General features: G+C 42.0%; 2 protein-coding genes across 3 annotated transcripts in view; one reads left to right on the plus strand and one right to left on the minus strand.

The window, feature by feature from the left end:
- Nucleotides 1-3,774, plus strand: part of NSF (N-ethylmaleimide sensitive factor, vesicle fusing ATPase) — an 81,845-nt gene extending 78,071 nt beyond the window's left edge. Inside the window, exons 20-21 of one of the 2 annotated variants that reach the window (XM_020798010.3) lie at nt 530-585; nt 1,748-3,774. In XM_020798010.3, coding sequence (XP_020653669.1) covers nt 530-585; nt 1,748-1,760 — 69 coding nt within the window. In that variant the 3' untranslated portion in view covers nt 1,761-3,774. The remainder of the gene's footprint in view (nt 1-529; nt 586-1,747) is intronic. The other variant, XM_020798009.3, reaches the window with a different exon arrangement.
- The window catches only part of WNT3 (Wnt family member 3), a 43,387-nt gene continuing 30,182 nt past the window's right edge, over nt 2,350-15,554 (minus strand). Inside the window, exons 4-5 of the mRNA XM_020797965.3 lie at nt 14,296-14,786; nt 2,350-10,532 (exon numbers count right to left, since the gene is read on the minus strand). Of these exons, the coding sequence (XP_020653624.1) occupies nt 14,307-14,786 (480 nt within the window). The 3' untranslated portion in view covers nt 2,350-10,532; nt 14,296-14,306. The remainder of the gene's footprint in view (nt 10,533-14,295; nt 14,787-15,554) is intronic.

The raw sequence follows: 15,554 nt of genomic DNA on the forward strand, positions 1-15,554 counted from the left end.
TATCCCACATTTGGTCAGATGACTTCTCTAAACATAACGCAAGTTTAATTTTGTTGAATACTCTGTGCAGTGCCTATTCCCAGGGTTGTGCAGAGAATTGTGGAATGTGATCCTGCTGAGATTTCATGCTGTTTTGGCAGCTGTTACTCAAACATTTCACAGGGTGGTTTAATAAAAAAGTGAGTGGTAGAGTGGGTGAAGCTGGCTAGCTAGCTGAGTGATGTGGTTCTGGAAGCTGGATTCTCCACTGTGCCTCCTGCAAGTAGAGGCAGCTTGTGTGGCTTGGGCATGTCCCCCCGTCCCAGGGCATCCCTGGAAGAAGAGTGCGATAAACCACGTTGGGGTATTCTCTACCCAGAAACCCCTGTAAAGGGTCACCATAAATCAGAATTAACTTGACAGCACACAGTTATTATTAGAGTAGGGGAAAGAATGGCATTGCTGCTTTGCTTTCTGTCCTCCTGTGAGTTTGATGTGGTTAACCAGAAAATCTGTGTATCTTTTTGTGTTCTTTTTTTAATGTGTGAAGATGGATCCAGAATACCGTGTGAGAAAATTCCTGGCACTTCTAAGAGAAGAAGGAGCGTAAGTAACAATAAGGACATCTGACAGGGGCGTGTTCATTTATTCTTGCCTAATCGGCATGCATGCTTATATACCGTTTACCACTGGCCCCAATAGGAGTTTGGCAAGAGTCCTTTTTGTAAACTGTTTTACAAAAAGAAGTATCTTGGTCCTTGGCTTTTATGTTATTTGATCCCCAAATCAGCCCAATTTGGTGGTTAGGTCCTCTTTTTTTTGCTGTGATTGTTACCATTTGTTAACCTCTGGTACTGCTTTGTGTACGTACATGTATGTTACAACTTTGTGGGACAGAATTTTTATGCCTGACACTTGCACGCATGCCATGCTTTCTGACCACCCAGTCCCAATTTTTACCATATATTCCACGGCGGGATTTGATCACTCAGTCATATTGGAAGGTTCTTTTGAATGGCTGTGCTATGCATGCAGAGGAGATAATCCAGCACATGCATTGTGTTCTGTTCTTATTCCAGGCCATTAATTTGATTTCTGTCACCAAGAAGCTCAAATTCAAATTGAATGTTTCAGTATGAACAATGTATTAAAAATGCTGGATAGCTTCTCCTGAACTGTACCTTTTTTAGATTGCGAGAGGGAGGGAATCATTCAGGTCCTCTTAACATGGAAAACCAGCATATCAAAGGGAGAGGCAGACTAAACCATTTCTCTGGAACATGCTAAATTTATATGGAAGGAGTCTTGGATGGAGGTAGGGAGGATATACAAACATATGATCCCCTTAAACAGATACATGATACCACCTAATATTTATGAATATTTTGGACTCTGGGGCCATTTGTCTTCTGGCTATGGCTACATAAATCTAGTTGGAGGAGTCTGCATTTGGGTTAGTGCCCCCACAGATTCAATTCTTGCACATTCTAAGGATAGAAACAGTTGTGGAAAAGATACCAGCAAGTGCTGAAAGAGCACTAAATGCATTTCAAATACTAATTCATATATATTGTGATGTGTAGGTGACCCATGATTTAAATTTGAACCCAATTTTGTATCTCTTAATTCTCAGATAAAATAAGACAGATTCTGCTTAAGGCCATATGTAGGCGGATGCTAGGTTATGTGTTGTTTTTTGGGCTTGCCATTTCCTCCCCTCAGCCTGTTTCAGTGCAGAATGAGATCCCTGATCCTCTTTCTTTTGCAGCTTTGGTGAATAATGCCTGGTGCACAACTGGCTTGTGAATTTGCATGCACTTCCCTTCTCTGGATGCCCGTCTGTCTGTGCTTCCAGCATCTGTGCCCTCAGCCCCTCCCCCCAAGATACACTTGCCCCTTGTGGCAGTTGCCCTCTCTTTCTTTGCAGTAGCCCACTGGATTAAGAATGAAGCCAGCATCTTGCTCAGGAGCCGGTGACCAGGAAAGCAGCCAAGCAGGAGACTACCTTGCTGGGTTTGTCTTCTGTCTTCCATATGGTGCACCCGGACAAGAGCGTAACAATCAGCCCCCTTCAGAGAACTCGTCATCTCTCCTTTTTGCATGTCAGACTCAACTGAACACTCCACAGTGCATCACCTGTTGTCTTTAATATCCTGGTGTTTTGTGGCAAATCAGATCTCTTCTACAACAACTGCTTTTGTCTTATGCTGCCTGCTGCACCTGCTCGACCAGTATCGGTCCACAAGGGGAGGAGTGGACATGTGCCACTTACAGGCCTGTAAGATGTTAATGCTGAAGGTGACTGTAGTTTCTTTTCAATCTTAAAACTAAAATCCAAAAGGCTGGAGAGGGTTCCTTGTTTCTGACCCACCCCAGCCCAATGTGAAAGGCAATGGAAGTTTGCGAAGGTCTCCGCTTCCCCAGCCTTCACTTTCCTCCCGTTTCACTGAGTTATTGCTTGTGCTTTGCAGCTTGTACCCTACTGGGTGTGTGTGGGATCAGATCCCTCTCAAAATGGTTACTGACATGTTAAATGCCACCATTACTTCCAGTTGAGGTAGAACAAGAGATGGACTTTAGAAAAGATTGTGTCTATTGTGACTGCAAGCCATTAAAGTCAAGAGCATTTTAATGGTTGCCGTTTCCAGTGGTGTTTATGCACAGGATATAAACTGCAGAGAGTGGGGTCTGATGCATTTACGGTTTTCTCATAATTGGTACAGTCATGATGGTAAAAGCAAGCTGTATGTTTTCCTGTTGAAACACACTAAAAACATTCTCTTGCCTTCTGCTAAAATAGTCTTTACTGGCACTTTACCTCTCTTAAAGTAACATGGAGTAAATGATCCAGATATTTATTTTTGGACAGGGGTGGGAAACTGCTTCTCCCCACATTTTTGGGCTGCTAATCAGCATAGCCAACAGTGAAGGACAGTGAGAATTACAGTCCAGTAAGATTTGTGGGGCATTACATTTACCACCCCTGTTTTAGGGAGTCAGAAGTACAGTTTCAACTGTACACAGGTGCTGGATGCACGTATGAATTTGCCAGCCTGCAAGTCTAAAGCAGTGATGGTAGTCCAGCATGACTTGGATTGAGGAAACAATATGATAAGACAGGGTTCAAAAAATTATCTTTGGGGATCCCAGTCTTTCTATCAAGTGTAATATCTATTTTTCTAACTTGTCCGCTTAGGAGAGCAACGCATTTTATGGCCCTGAATTATTCTTCCTCCTCCCCTCAATTTGCCATTTTGCTAAAACCCTCATTCGACTCTTCCCCTCTAGGCTGCTAATGTTAGGAGAGAACACTTGACTTCCTCCAAACCTGTGCAGCGAAAGGCAAACTGTTGTGGGAACCGCTGCTGCAGTGTACTTGAATTATAACTGATAGATTTATTTTAATGTGAGGTTAATTTTTTTTTCCAGTTCCTTTTTTGTTTCTTTTTGTGGTGTTGAGCCCTGGTGAACCTATAAGATCCCTTCTTTTTTAGGTTGTGTGATTGGGCTGCTTCCAGCTGCACCCACCTCTGCACCACCAATCCCCAAACTCCAGCAAACTGTTTCTCTTCTGTCTTCTCATCACTGACCTTTCAGTGAAAGCAAAACACACATGTTGTATTTAATGTAATGTCTTGGAGCAAATGATGTAAACATTTTTATTGTGTTTTTTTTTGTCCAAAGGTATAATGAGAAAGAAAAAAAATGCAGATTATATATATATATATATTGATCTATTGTATGTTTAAAATGCGGATGAACTGATGCAATAAAAAGGCACATATATACTTAAAATGCACATATATACTTAAAATGACCAACAGAGGTGGTCAAGAAAAGTTGTTCAGTGTTTCTTGGGAAACATCACAATCAGCGTCACTACCTCTCTACAGAGTTTTAACTGACTTGCCACAGTAGGAAGTTGTATATGAGGGAATTGCTTTTCGCAGGTACATAGTTTGAGAATATATGGAAGAAAACATTACAAAGTGTAGATCAAATTGCGGGGTAAACCAAATGAACAAGATGATGAGTTCACAGGTCACCCTTACGTTGAAGCTTGGCTGGCATTGTGTGTGGTTGTATCTCGTTCTCTGGACCTAAAAGGTATGTTCTTCAGGTCAAGGTCACTAAGAACAAGATGACCAAGAACCTCAGTTCGGTGGTTCATGCTGGTTCAGATGCATGGCATCACAGGTGCTGCGCCTTTCCTTCCCATCTTCCCGGCTAGCCCCCCACTTGCAAGCTGGTATACACTCCTTTTCTCCTCCTCTTCAACTGTTCAACCAGTCTGGGACAGGAGCACAGGCTTCCGTGCCCTATCTCCTTGGCTGATTACCCACTCAGGCAAGGAGGCAGGGGAGGCAAACCTGTACTGCTGGGAACCTATTGAACAGCTGAAGAGGAAGAGCACACACTGGCTGGTAAGCGGGTCATTAGCCATGAAGGCGGGGAAGAGGAACCTTTGTCACCTGTGGAGCTGCATATGAGCCGGCATGAACCTTTGAACGAAGGTTCGTACCCATCTCTGGCCAGAACCAAAAAAAAGGACTGCTCAATCAAGCAGGTGGGTAGACAACCAATTTCCTATTTAGAGTTTATACCAGGCGTGCCCAGTCCAGAGTTTTGCTCTGACTGCTAGTTGCAGGGCAAAACTGCATGCCTTTATTTCCTTCCGTACCTACAAAGAACTGCTGTTATCCGAAGACCTACAACTTACATGGCTAGACATCAGTGTATGAGTTTCTCACTTCAAACCAGAGTCCCTGATGTCTTGGTTTCAGGATAAGATGCAAGGGAAGCAAACTTAGTTAATGTTTAAGGGCAAAGTGCTGTCTTTTTTTTTTTTTGTTCTATTTTATAATCTTTGCTGAATGCTTTTATGAGATAAGATTCTTAACATTAAAAAGTGGGGAGATAATTATTCCCGAATGGCATAATTCCTTGAACATGATTTTCTTCTGCTGTGCCTAGTGAATTCTAAGAGCGGGTTTCTTGGGTCCATTTTTTGACCTGGAAAAGTAATTACATTTTTCATTTCTGTCAGTCATAGGCAGCTATTTGATTTGTGTAATCTTTAATCGACTCTCCTGTCCTCATTTCCCACAGTAACAACTGTACAAACATGCAAAATTACACATTTGTTTTAAGAGTGTGTACCTTTATTGACGTAAGAGGACCAAAGAGAGGTGAAATATATTTTTTCTTCATATATATATATTTATATTTATATTTATTTATATAATATATAATCTTAGTTAACTCAAAGGTATATACATTGTACAATAAATAATTATAAAAAGAGCATTTTCGGAATATAACTTTAAAAAAAGGTTGCAAACCCTCTAAGGCAGCCTTTACAACCTGATGCTCCCCCTCTATGTTAAACTACAATTCCCATTATTCTATCAGCACAACTATTTTTGCTCCTGAAGATGGGAATTGTGATCTTATCACATCTGGAGTGCATCAAGTTGGCAACTGCTGTTCTACAACTTTGTAAAGAACTTTGGATACAGCAGGTTGAAGGGGAAGGAAGTAGGTGGACTATGGGAATTTCCTTCTCACAACCACACCTTCAGTTCAGCTCTGGAGTATCTAAGTCCAGTGAGGAAGATATGAGGGGGGAAATACTATAAAGATAGTTAAGAAATGCTAATACACACCATTTTCCTTTTTTTTAAGCCAGCTCCTTAGGGTGATGATAGGTGTACATTCTAAATATGGCAGAAACTGTTGGAATGCAGATTCTGTTTAAAACATTTCCCTTTGAATAAACCAAGTATCTGTGGAAACTGCACCAGCCCCTTCCAGGTCATACATAATTATAACCATTCACTAACCAGAGTTATATTGGCTATGTATGATCTTCAGCAATTCTTTGGAACACATCCTCTCTTTGCTACAGATCACCCTTTAAACCAAAGTGAACAGTAAGGTAAAGACTATACCCATTACTACTAACAAGGGTCCCTGCTCCTACGGATATGAATTATATCAGTAAGTGCTGATTAGCAATAACCATAGTTCACAATACTGGCCTATGCCATCTGTTTTAAGCCAAGGAGTTTGTTCCATAAAGATGGAATGATATAGGTGACAAGGGTGCAATGCCATTGCCCACTTCCAAGCTTTCAGCTGCTGTTAAAAGACCTCAATTCTACACAGAGCAAGGTACGTTTGTCTTAATTATGACAAGGTCACTGTTGAGTATACACTAAACTTCCTATGTACCCTGACTTGCTGTTGGTTGACATTGCTCAAGCAATGTGATAATTGGTGACAGCCTGCGGTTGAAGAGAGATTGGGAGACAATGGGGATGAGAAACTGTGTATGTCTCATCCGTGGGATTTTATGCCCTGAAACATTAATGGTGGCACCATTTATGTTACCAACAAGGACTGCTGTTTCCAAGAAATGGAGCCAGTCCATTCCAACTAGCTCTTATGGAGTAGAGCGTTTAAGGCTCCAAAGCTCAGACCACTGACAAACCAAAATTAAGGGAGCTATGAGTGCGATCAAGTGTATAAAAGGCAAATCCTTTTGAGGAGAGAATTCTTGTCAGTTCAGTTGGGAAGCAGGGACAGACAAACAGTTGTTTTTGTCCACATCTAAGATCTCAGAGGCAGAATCATTCTTCTCTTTGTCGAGCTACCATCTGTTGTGAACCAACAGGTGAGCCTGAATAATTGGCTACTTTGCCTTTATCTTGTTATCATAGTCCTTCGGAAAGAAAGACTGTCAAAGGAAGAGAGATCTAAGTGAAGATAACTTCAGCAGATTTTAATTTTTTTTAAATTGGGTGCCATGTTGCAGGAAGGGATGAAGCTTTGGTCCTGGATGTGGAATTTGAAGGCTGTCAGTTTAAAATGCAAGATATGCAAAAGTTTTTTGGGTGGTAGAACTAAAAAAAAAGATCCACAATATATACTGGAAAAATTGAAGTATTTTTGATAACTGTGGCAAGAACAAGATTGCAGTCTAGGCAAAATCAACATAAGATAATATGCTCAGATAACTGAACATTGTCTGGGCATATTTTTGTCACAGCAGAAGGTAGGTGGAATCTTTAGGATGTAGAGTGGATGCCATGTGGTGGCATGTTCACAAGATCCCACACATAACAAATACAAACAGGAAGAGCAGCCCTGAAGAGAAACAGAATCATGGCCTTGCCTCCTCTCCTGTGCTAGCTTTCTGTCTGAAGGGAAGTTATGTCTCAATGAAGGTGACAGCACTCAACAATGTGCAACACTTGGTATCATTCTGTGAGGCCATCACTTTATTCTGCTACATACACAGACCAACAGCCAAGATAGATGAATAGTTGCCCCCCTCCCCAAGAAACTTGAGGAAAAGGGCCAGCTACTGCTCACGTAAATCTGTCTTTCATCCTTCTAAGTGAGAGTGAAAAATGTATAAAGATTATTCTTCGTTGGGTGAAAGTACAAGACATTTAATGCAATGCCTGCACTTTGGCCCTTCTACCAATTTTTTTTTAAAGTGTTGAAAGGTGGGTTTTGTGGGAGGGGGGTTCCACAGATAACAGTGGCCAGCATCCAACTGCGAAGATTTGACTAGATCACCTACTCAGGCACATGTGACCATCAGGTCACTGTGGTAGGTGGAACTCTGCTGAGCTAAATATTGAACAAGATCACTGCCTTTTTAACTTTTTTCCTCTTGCTAGTGCTGCTGACACTGAAAAAAAATCTTACATCAGTTGACAATTTTTTCAGTAGGGCATTGCAGTATGTTGGTATCGTTGAAGGATGAGAAATTTTGAACAAACTTCAGTTCACTGCAGTTGGCAAGAAGCCATCTGCAATTAAACAGTGAGGCAGCAACTACTTCTTACGTGAAGATGAATTGTCATCATTACTACTCCTGTTGCTTTAAGACTGATCTGGCGAGTGCTGCCATGACAGCATTGTAGTACAAGTATTAAAAAAACAACAACAAAGGAATCCAGTGGGAGCTGAGACTGTTCAGTAGCCCAGCAGTGTAGAGTAATAGAAAAACAGAAACAACGTGAAGGCGCAGAATGGGATGCTCCAAGGGAGGGAGTTCTGAAAAGAAGCACTCCTTCCATACCGAGATAATTGCAGGTATCTCTCAGAGCAGACTATATGGTTGAGTGCCTTTCCACATGGAAGAAGTGGGGACACCCAGAAACAAGGTGGTGGTATGTGGCTTCTATATACTCAAACTATACCCTCGATCAGCCATTCTCAACCTTTTGGCCATGGCCATAAACAATATGAAAGAAATGTAGGCCAAATCAGGATTGCGTAAATCAGGATCAAATGAACCTTATGAGGTGGTGTGTAAAGAATTGTTTCCAGTCTGTGGCCCCTTCAAATGTGCCAGGGGCCCACAACTCCCCCCCCAGTTGAAAATGGCTGCCCTAGATACACAACAGCTTGTGCATTAAAAAGAGTCTAAAAACTACCTGACAGGAACCCAGTGAACTGGTAGAATGTTGATCATAGTTTTATTTACCCTTTGGAGGTAGTAGTCGCAAGAAGCTTGATGACAGAGCAAGAGTCAGCCCACTGAAGGTGCTTCCACGTGGATAACGCCTGACACTGCAGATCGAAAAGCAGTCTGCAGATATTCTATCTCCACTACCCAAGGATCCTCTGTGGTTTAAGAACAAAAAGCAGTGTGGGCAATACAGCAGCCTTAACAACGGAGGAGGAGGATAGCTAGGGTCCAAATAAAATTCCCTCTTCAAAGCAGAACAAGTGCACGGTGAAACCTCGACAGGAGGCACTGTATAGACTTAATGCAACTGCTGTTCCTAATACAGCTCCTTTCCGCCATCAAAGCAAATGAAGGGCTGAAGAAGATGTCTTACAAAAAGCACATGGGGAGAGAATAAGGGCTGTGGATAGCCTTTTGCATCTCCAGAATGGTGTGACCAGTTCTCCTCTATGTAGACCTCTAGTGTTACTGTTTTCATGGCATGAAAAGTAGAGATGGGCACGAACTGCTGATTCGGCTAGTTGGCACGGTTTTGTTTCCTGACCAATCAGCTGATCCAAGGTTCGGCACCCCATCCCTTTTGGTAGGCACTCATTCAGCAGCATGCGCTCAAAGGAGGCAGGGCAGGGCTCTGAACCACAGATCAACTGTCTGGCTCGGAAACAAACCATGCTGAATCAGCGATTCATGCCCATCTCCAATGAGAAGCCTGGCAGGGGACGGCAGAGGTTAGAAAAGCCTACTTTGCTTGTTCTTTGTGCTGAACCACCATCCACTTTAAGAGACCATACCTTTCATATTACCGTATAAATGTCTTACCTACCAAAGCAATGCACCTGAAGAAGTGAACTGTACTCCACAAAAAAAGGTACTGTATGTCAAATAAAACATGTTCATTTTTAAGATCCCATAAGACTCCATGTTTGTTTTTGCTGCAGCCAACCATCTGACTACCTTCCTGGAAAAACTGAGTGGGGCGGGAAATGGAATGGAAGAGGGAAATAAATCTCCTTGCCTGCCTAACAGCTGCAACATTTTGTTACAGATTCCACTTGCCTCTGTTAACACAACCTGCTGGAAAATGCTTTAAGGTTTAAAGAAGGGTTTGGTTTTGAGGTAGGGACTAGCAGCTGCTATTACATAGAATTGCTACCAACCCCACTCCTCATTTTTTTCAGGAAATGCTGGGGTTATGTTGGGAAATGTATATACACATTAAATAAAATGTACTTAAACACACACATAATATATAACCCCACTGGGCCACTATTCATCAACAACGATTGAAAGGTAAGTACAAAAGAAGAAATCTCTTTTATAGGTTCAGGAAAGCTTGTTAATCCTGAGAAGGATGAAATGCTCAATTTCATTCTTTCCCTCCAGCTCCAGAATCAGTGCTGCATGTCCTGTAAATGACTTTAAAAACAAACAAACCCATGTTGGTTACATAAGTGTGCATGTGGCCATGAAGGAATAAGAAGACTTTAAAGTTCACATATTGAGTTATTCACAAAACAACTGCCGCTGAGAACCTCGGTGTGTAAAACGGACTTTTGCTTCCCTTCACATTTTCTTAAACCCTGGCTCTTTCATATCTGCATTTTTGCACATCAATAACTGTTGTGGGCAGCTACAATCAGTCCTACTCTGTTGCTGTTGCTACAGCCTTGCTGTTTTCTTAGGGTTTAACATATATATTATATTTTTGACATGTGCAAAAAAGAAGGGAAAGGAAAACCTCCAAAAAATTGGGGACACCACCCCTGGAACTGTGTGGCCTGATGTCAGCAACCATGGCCAACCTGTTTGATAGGTAAAGGAAGAAGATGCGGGCAGAACAAACGGAGGGTCTCGCAGAGTCTTCTGGCATCGATTTCCAGATAAGTTCTTCCTCTACTGTTGCCTGTCTTCACTCCAAGGAAACAAGGAGAGGTGTCTGTTTTTTTCTTCTCTGTTTTTAGGTATTGGGCTGCAATTGTAAGATTTCTTGGCAGTCTCTATCTTTCTCTCGCTCACTTGCTCGCTCTCTTCCATTTGATGCTCCAACTCTATGAAGGGGCTTCTTCTAGGAGGAGGAAATAAGCAAACAGAGAAGAGCACAATATCAGTCAATGCCTTTTATTCACCTGATGGCTTCCTAGAGTGCCTCCCTCCCCCACTTTTTGTTCTCCTCTGTCTTAACAATATCTCTCCCTAAGCTTGATCAGATCTCCTGCAATGTTTCTTGTTTGTTTTATTTTTAAGTCTAAAGCGGCTGTAAGTTGTATGGGTAGTAATGGAAACTAGATTAGGAAAGATTTTTTTAAAAAAAATCTAATCTTCAAAAAAGTTAGCCTGCCATGCTGGTCCATTAGAAAAAGTAAAAAAAAATTAGACTAGCACAGTACAGTACATTTGTTAGAATGAATTAAAGCATCAAAAATAATGAGCAGATTCTCTAGTTCTCTAGACCTCTTATTGTAGGACTCTGCACATTTTTAAAAGAAAGTCTCCTCTCTGCTTTATCATGTGAAGTCTTGATGTAAATAGCCATGCTATCCCCTAGAACTTCTTTAAAGAATCAGAGCATAATGGAACCAAAGGGGCTCCGCCGTGCAGTGGGCGAAGTGAGGACCAAATTCTACATTACAGTGAACATGTCATTAGAAGCTGAAAAACATTACCATTCCAGAGATGTAATTTGGGAAAGCCTCCGTGACCAAGCAATCATATTTGCAAACTGGGAGGAATGAATGGCTTCTGCTAGAACAGGTGCCTTTCAGCATTTGAAGGAACTCTCTTCTGATGACGGAATATCTGGAATGCATAGTTTGGCCCTTGGTTCTGTGTCATCAAATCCATTCCTTCAACTTCAAACTGCTGGATAGCTTTGTGGTTTAGATAGTGAGGTTTGGAGTTCAGTTCTGCACTGTGCTTCCATGACAGGGGCTAGACTTGATGATCTATAGAGTCCTCTCCAGCTCTGGAGCTCTAAGATGGTGAAGATGATCTTTGCCTTAAGCAGTCTGATAGCAAACCCTCTTATCTTTCCTCCTCTCTCCCTACCCCCTGTAGCATGTGGTCCCTGTAGCAAGATTTAACTACTTTGTGGATCAAAATAAGTGGAGAGACACTTTTGTGACCAGATGATAAAATAAATGTGATTTTCAGAACATACTACACTCTTTAAATGAATGTATCATTTTATTTAATATTAACGAGCACTTAAGCGAAGGGGAGGTCACACACAGCCTACAGGCCACCTGCGCTTCCCACTCACTTTTAGCCCCTCCCAACCCCCCATGCAAATACAGTATGACAAAAACCAAACACTTGTTTGGTTTTTTCAACCGTAAATTTTTTTCACCTTACATTCTAGGGCAGTTGGTTCCCAACCTTGTGTCCCCAGATGTTTTGTACAAAAACTCCCAAAAGTGTTCACCACTAGCTTTGCTGGACAGGATTTCTGGGAGTTTTAGTCCAAGAACATTTGGGGACCCAAGGTTGGAAACCACTGGTCTAGGGCATTCTCAGTCTTGGAAGCCTCACAGAAGTGCTATTTGCTTTATGAACAAAGTGTTCACACCATGCTTCTGATCAAAACAGGATTCGGAGATTTTCATGGATAGCTTATTAGACTTAGAAATCAGGTGTGCACCTTGCACAAAACTTGTTTCAAAGTTAACAGGCAAAAAAAAAGGGGGGGAGCATTTACTTACTGCTACACCAATTTTAGCAGTAGCAAGTTCTGGAGAGCAGGAGTTAAGCTTCCCAACCTGCCAAAGTTGTCCACTCCTTACTTAAATTGCAGATTTTGTGTTTCAAAATACAGAGTATTTCCTTTACAGGATTTACCACAGTCATTGTCAGCAGCATTTTATAACTTAGGCAAGGATTACTTCTATACTGCTGTCTGGATTGCATGTGCATCTACATTAAGTGCTATCTCACAGTTGGCTAGTACAGGTAGATCTGGATCTACTTACAGATCTCTAGAACATTTGCAATACCTCAGTGAGAGTTTCTGACTCACAAAATGGAGCCAAAAGAATTACAACTGAGAGTTTCGTTCTTGTTTTTAAATCTCTGTGATGGCTGCCCATGTGCCTGTTGCTAGCCAAACTGTGAGCTTTGTATAATAATTACAGTATTTATATCAGAGGAGAGGGCTGGATAGCTCAGTGGTTTAGGTATTTGGCTATGTATGGAACCAGACCTTGGGCAGGCAACCCAGTCCCAGGGTGCCCCCAGAAGAACAGAACAGTAAACCACTTCTGTGTGCCCTCTATCTTGAAAACCCTGGAAAGAGTAGCTGCATGTTGGTCCTTGTGGTACTTTTGCAGCCCAAATCCACAAAAAATCCCGCTTTAAAAACAAACAAACCTAAAACATTTCTTCTGAAATACTGTGCTTGTGTGGCCAAAAAGGGTCTATTTCCACTTCAGTGTTTATCCTGAAGGTAAGAATCCAAATACAGTGCAAATATACACTGCTTTGTACTGGGGTCTGGTTAGTGGCCTTCAGGGCTCTAGTAGACCCAAGAAGCCTGAAATCCTGGCTAGGGCATTTGCAATGAAGTTTAAATCTGAAATAGCCCTAAACAGCTTAGGACCTCAGTACATGGCAGAACGTCTACTGAAGGCAGGGACGTGGTGGCGCTAAGGGACGTGGTGCCACTGTGGGCTAAACCGCAGAAGCTTGTGCTGCAGGGTCAGAAGACCAAGCAAGTCGTAAGATCGAATCCACGTGACGGAGTGAGTGCCCATCGCTTGTCCCAGCTCCCACCAACCTAGCGGTTCGAAAGCATGCAAATGCGAGTAGATAAATAGGGACCACCTCGGTGGGAAGGTAACAACGTTCCGTGTCTAAGTCGCACTGGCCATGTGACCACGGAAGATTGTCTTTGGACAAAACACTGGCTCTATGGCTTGGAAACGGGGATGAGCACCGTCCCCTAGAGTCGAACACGACTGGACAAAAAATTGTCAAGGGGAACCTTTACCTTTACCTTTTTACTACTGAAGGCATTAATACCGAGGGAGACCCAGAAGGAGAAAACAAAGAACTGAACCTTCTCGGCAGTCATATCTCGGCTTTGGAATGAGTTGCCAGCTGAAATCCACCTGGCCTTCTCTCTGGAAACTTCAAGAAAAACCTCAAATCTTTTTTATTTTGGCAGTTCTTTTCAAAACATGCCATCTAAATAGCCACTGAGAGTACCTGCCTACCATTTTTAATTGTCATGTGCTTTTAAATGTAATATTTTAATTTTTGCTTTATTTTTGTGTTATTTATGTTATTCTCACTGTTGTAAACCACCCAGAGTGATTGTGAGTCAAGTGGCTGGTATTATATATATATATATAGTCACTGCAGCCAGAATTCTTTACGCCAAAAACTGCAAAAGTTCGGCGATACCAAAACAAGAGGAACTTACTGAGAAGATAAGGAAAGTGGCAGAAATGGACATTCTATCAGAAGTGATGAAGGACTGTCCTATGCAAAAGGCAACTGAAAAATGGGACTTATTTTGCAAATGGTTAGAGTCACCAGATAGTGCTTGAATAACATAGATCAAAACATGAACTAAAATCTGCAAGGCAGAAAATAGTAGAAAAGCGGAATTTGAATTTTGATATTGCAACATGAATAGATTGGATGTTAGTATATTTTTGTTTCTCCTCCCCCCCTTTTTTTCCCTTACACCCCCTCTTACCTTCTGTATCCCATACCCTAACTCAAGTTATTAAAACAATAAAAAAGGAGAGAAAAAAAGAAAATGAATGGAGACTTCCCACTTCATAAAATTCCACTTTTGTTTCCAGCGTTTCTTTTTGACCCCTGCATACCTTTTTTTTTTTCATTTGCAGGTGTGCACATCATAAACCCGGATGCATTCCTGGCAGCTAACGTAACAGCACCAGTGGAAGATGCAGTGGCACTTCTCCTTCCGCTTCTCCGTCCGGGTGTTGTGGCCCCGGCCGCAGCAGAGCAAGTCACACCCATCGATCCCATGCGAAGTCACGTTGCACATTCTGTCCCGTGTGCCAAATGAACCAGTCTCGGGATTGGGCTCACAGAAGTTGGGCGAGTTCTCGTAATAGACTAAGTCGCGCTCGGTGGGCGGCTTGAAGAGAGCGTACTTAGCGCGCAGGGTTTCCACCCACCCGCGAGATTCCCGGTGTTTCTCCACCACCATCTCTGAAGCGCTGTCATATTTGTCTTTCAAATAGTCCCCAATGGCCCGGAAGTCTGGCTGGGCCCACCAGCATGTTTTAACCTCGCAGCTGCCAGAGAGGCCATGACACTTGCATTTCAGGTGCATGTGGTCCAAGATAGTCTACCCGGAAGAAAACCAAAACAGAAGGTCAAGTCTGGGAAAACAACTATGGAATCAAGACTCAAGAGTCCTTGCTACTTAATATCTACTGGGATCATCTCACCGTCTTTGTTGCCTGCCTCTTTCCCCCAATTTTCAAACAACTGGACAAAAACTCATATGCAGGTCAATGGTTTGCCACCTGGAGCATCTCATTTTATCGGATTCTAGCTCACCTATGTTGAAAGCACCTGGTAACTCAGAGACACTTCTACCTGCAGATTAATAATGTTAAGGATGTAGTTAAGGAAGGAAACTGAGTACAGAAGATTTCTGAGTACAGATTTCTGAGATCTCAAGTTACACAAACCTTATGGAAACACAAGTTTGAATCTGTCTGTATGGCAAATTAAGAGGAGCTTTCCAGGAACTGAGCTTGCTACATCAAAACAAGTCACCTTCAAGACAGGTCAACACTCCCTTTCATAAGTCAATTAACAAATGTCTTGCAGAACCTGAGCTGCTGAAGAAATCATACCACTTTGGTGATTCACAGGGTTCAGCTCTACTAAACCTGGGCTGCTGATTTGAAGAGACAGATTATTATGAATGATATACTATTTAAATAATAGCATTATTGATGGTTCACGTGATGCAAATATTATTTAAATAATATTATTATTGATTGTTCACCTTTTTAAAAAATTCCATATGTCACAAAGAGAGAGATTGAGAGAGAGAGAGAGAGAGAGAGATGTGAGCATCTAAATCTCTGGAAATTAAACATCA

This window comes from Pogona vitticeps, chromosome 6, assembly GCF_051106095.1.
Source record: "Pogona vitticeps strain Pit_001003342236 chromosome 6, PviZW2.1, whole genome shotgun sequence".
In the NCBI taxonomy this organism is placed as follows: Eukaryota; Metazoa; Chordata; class Lepidosauria; order Squamata; family Agamidae; genus Pogona; species Pogona vitticeps.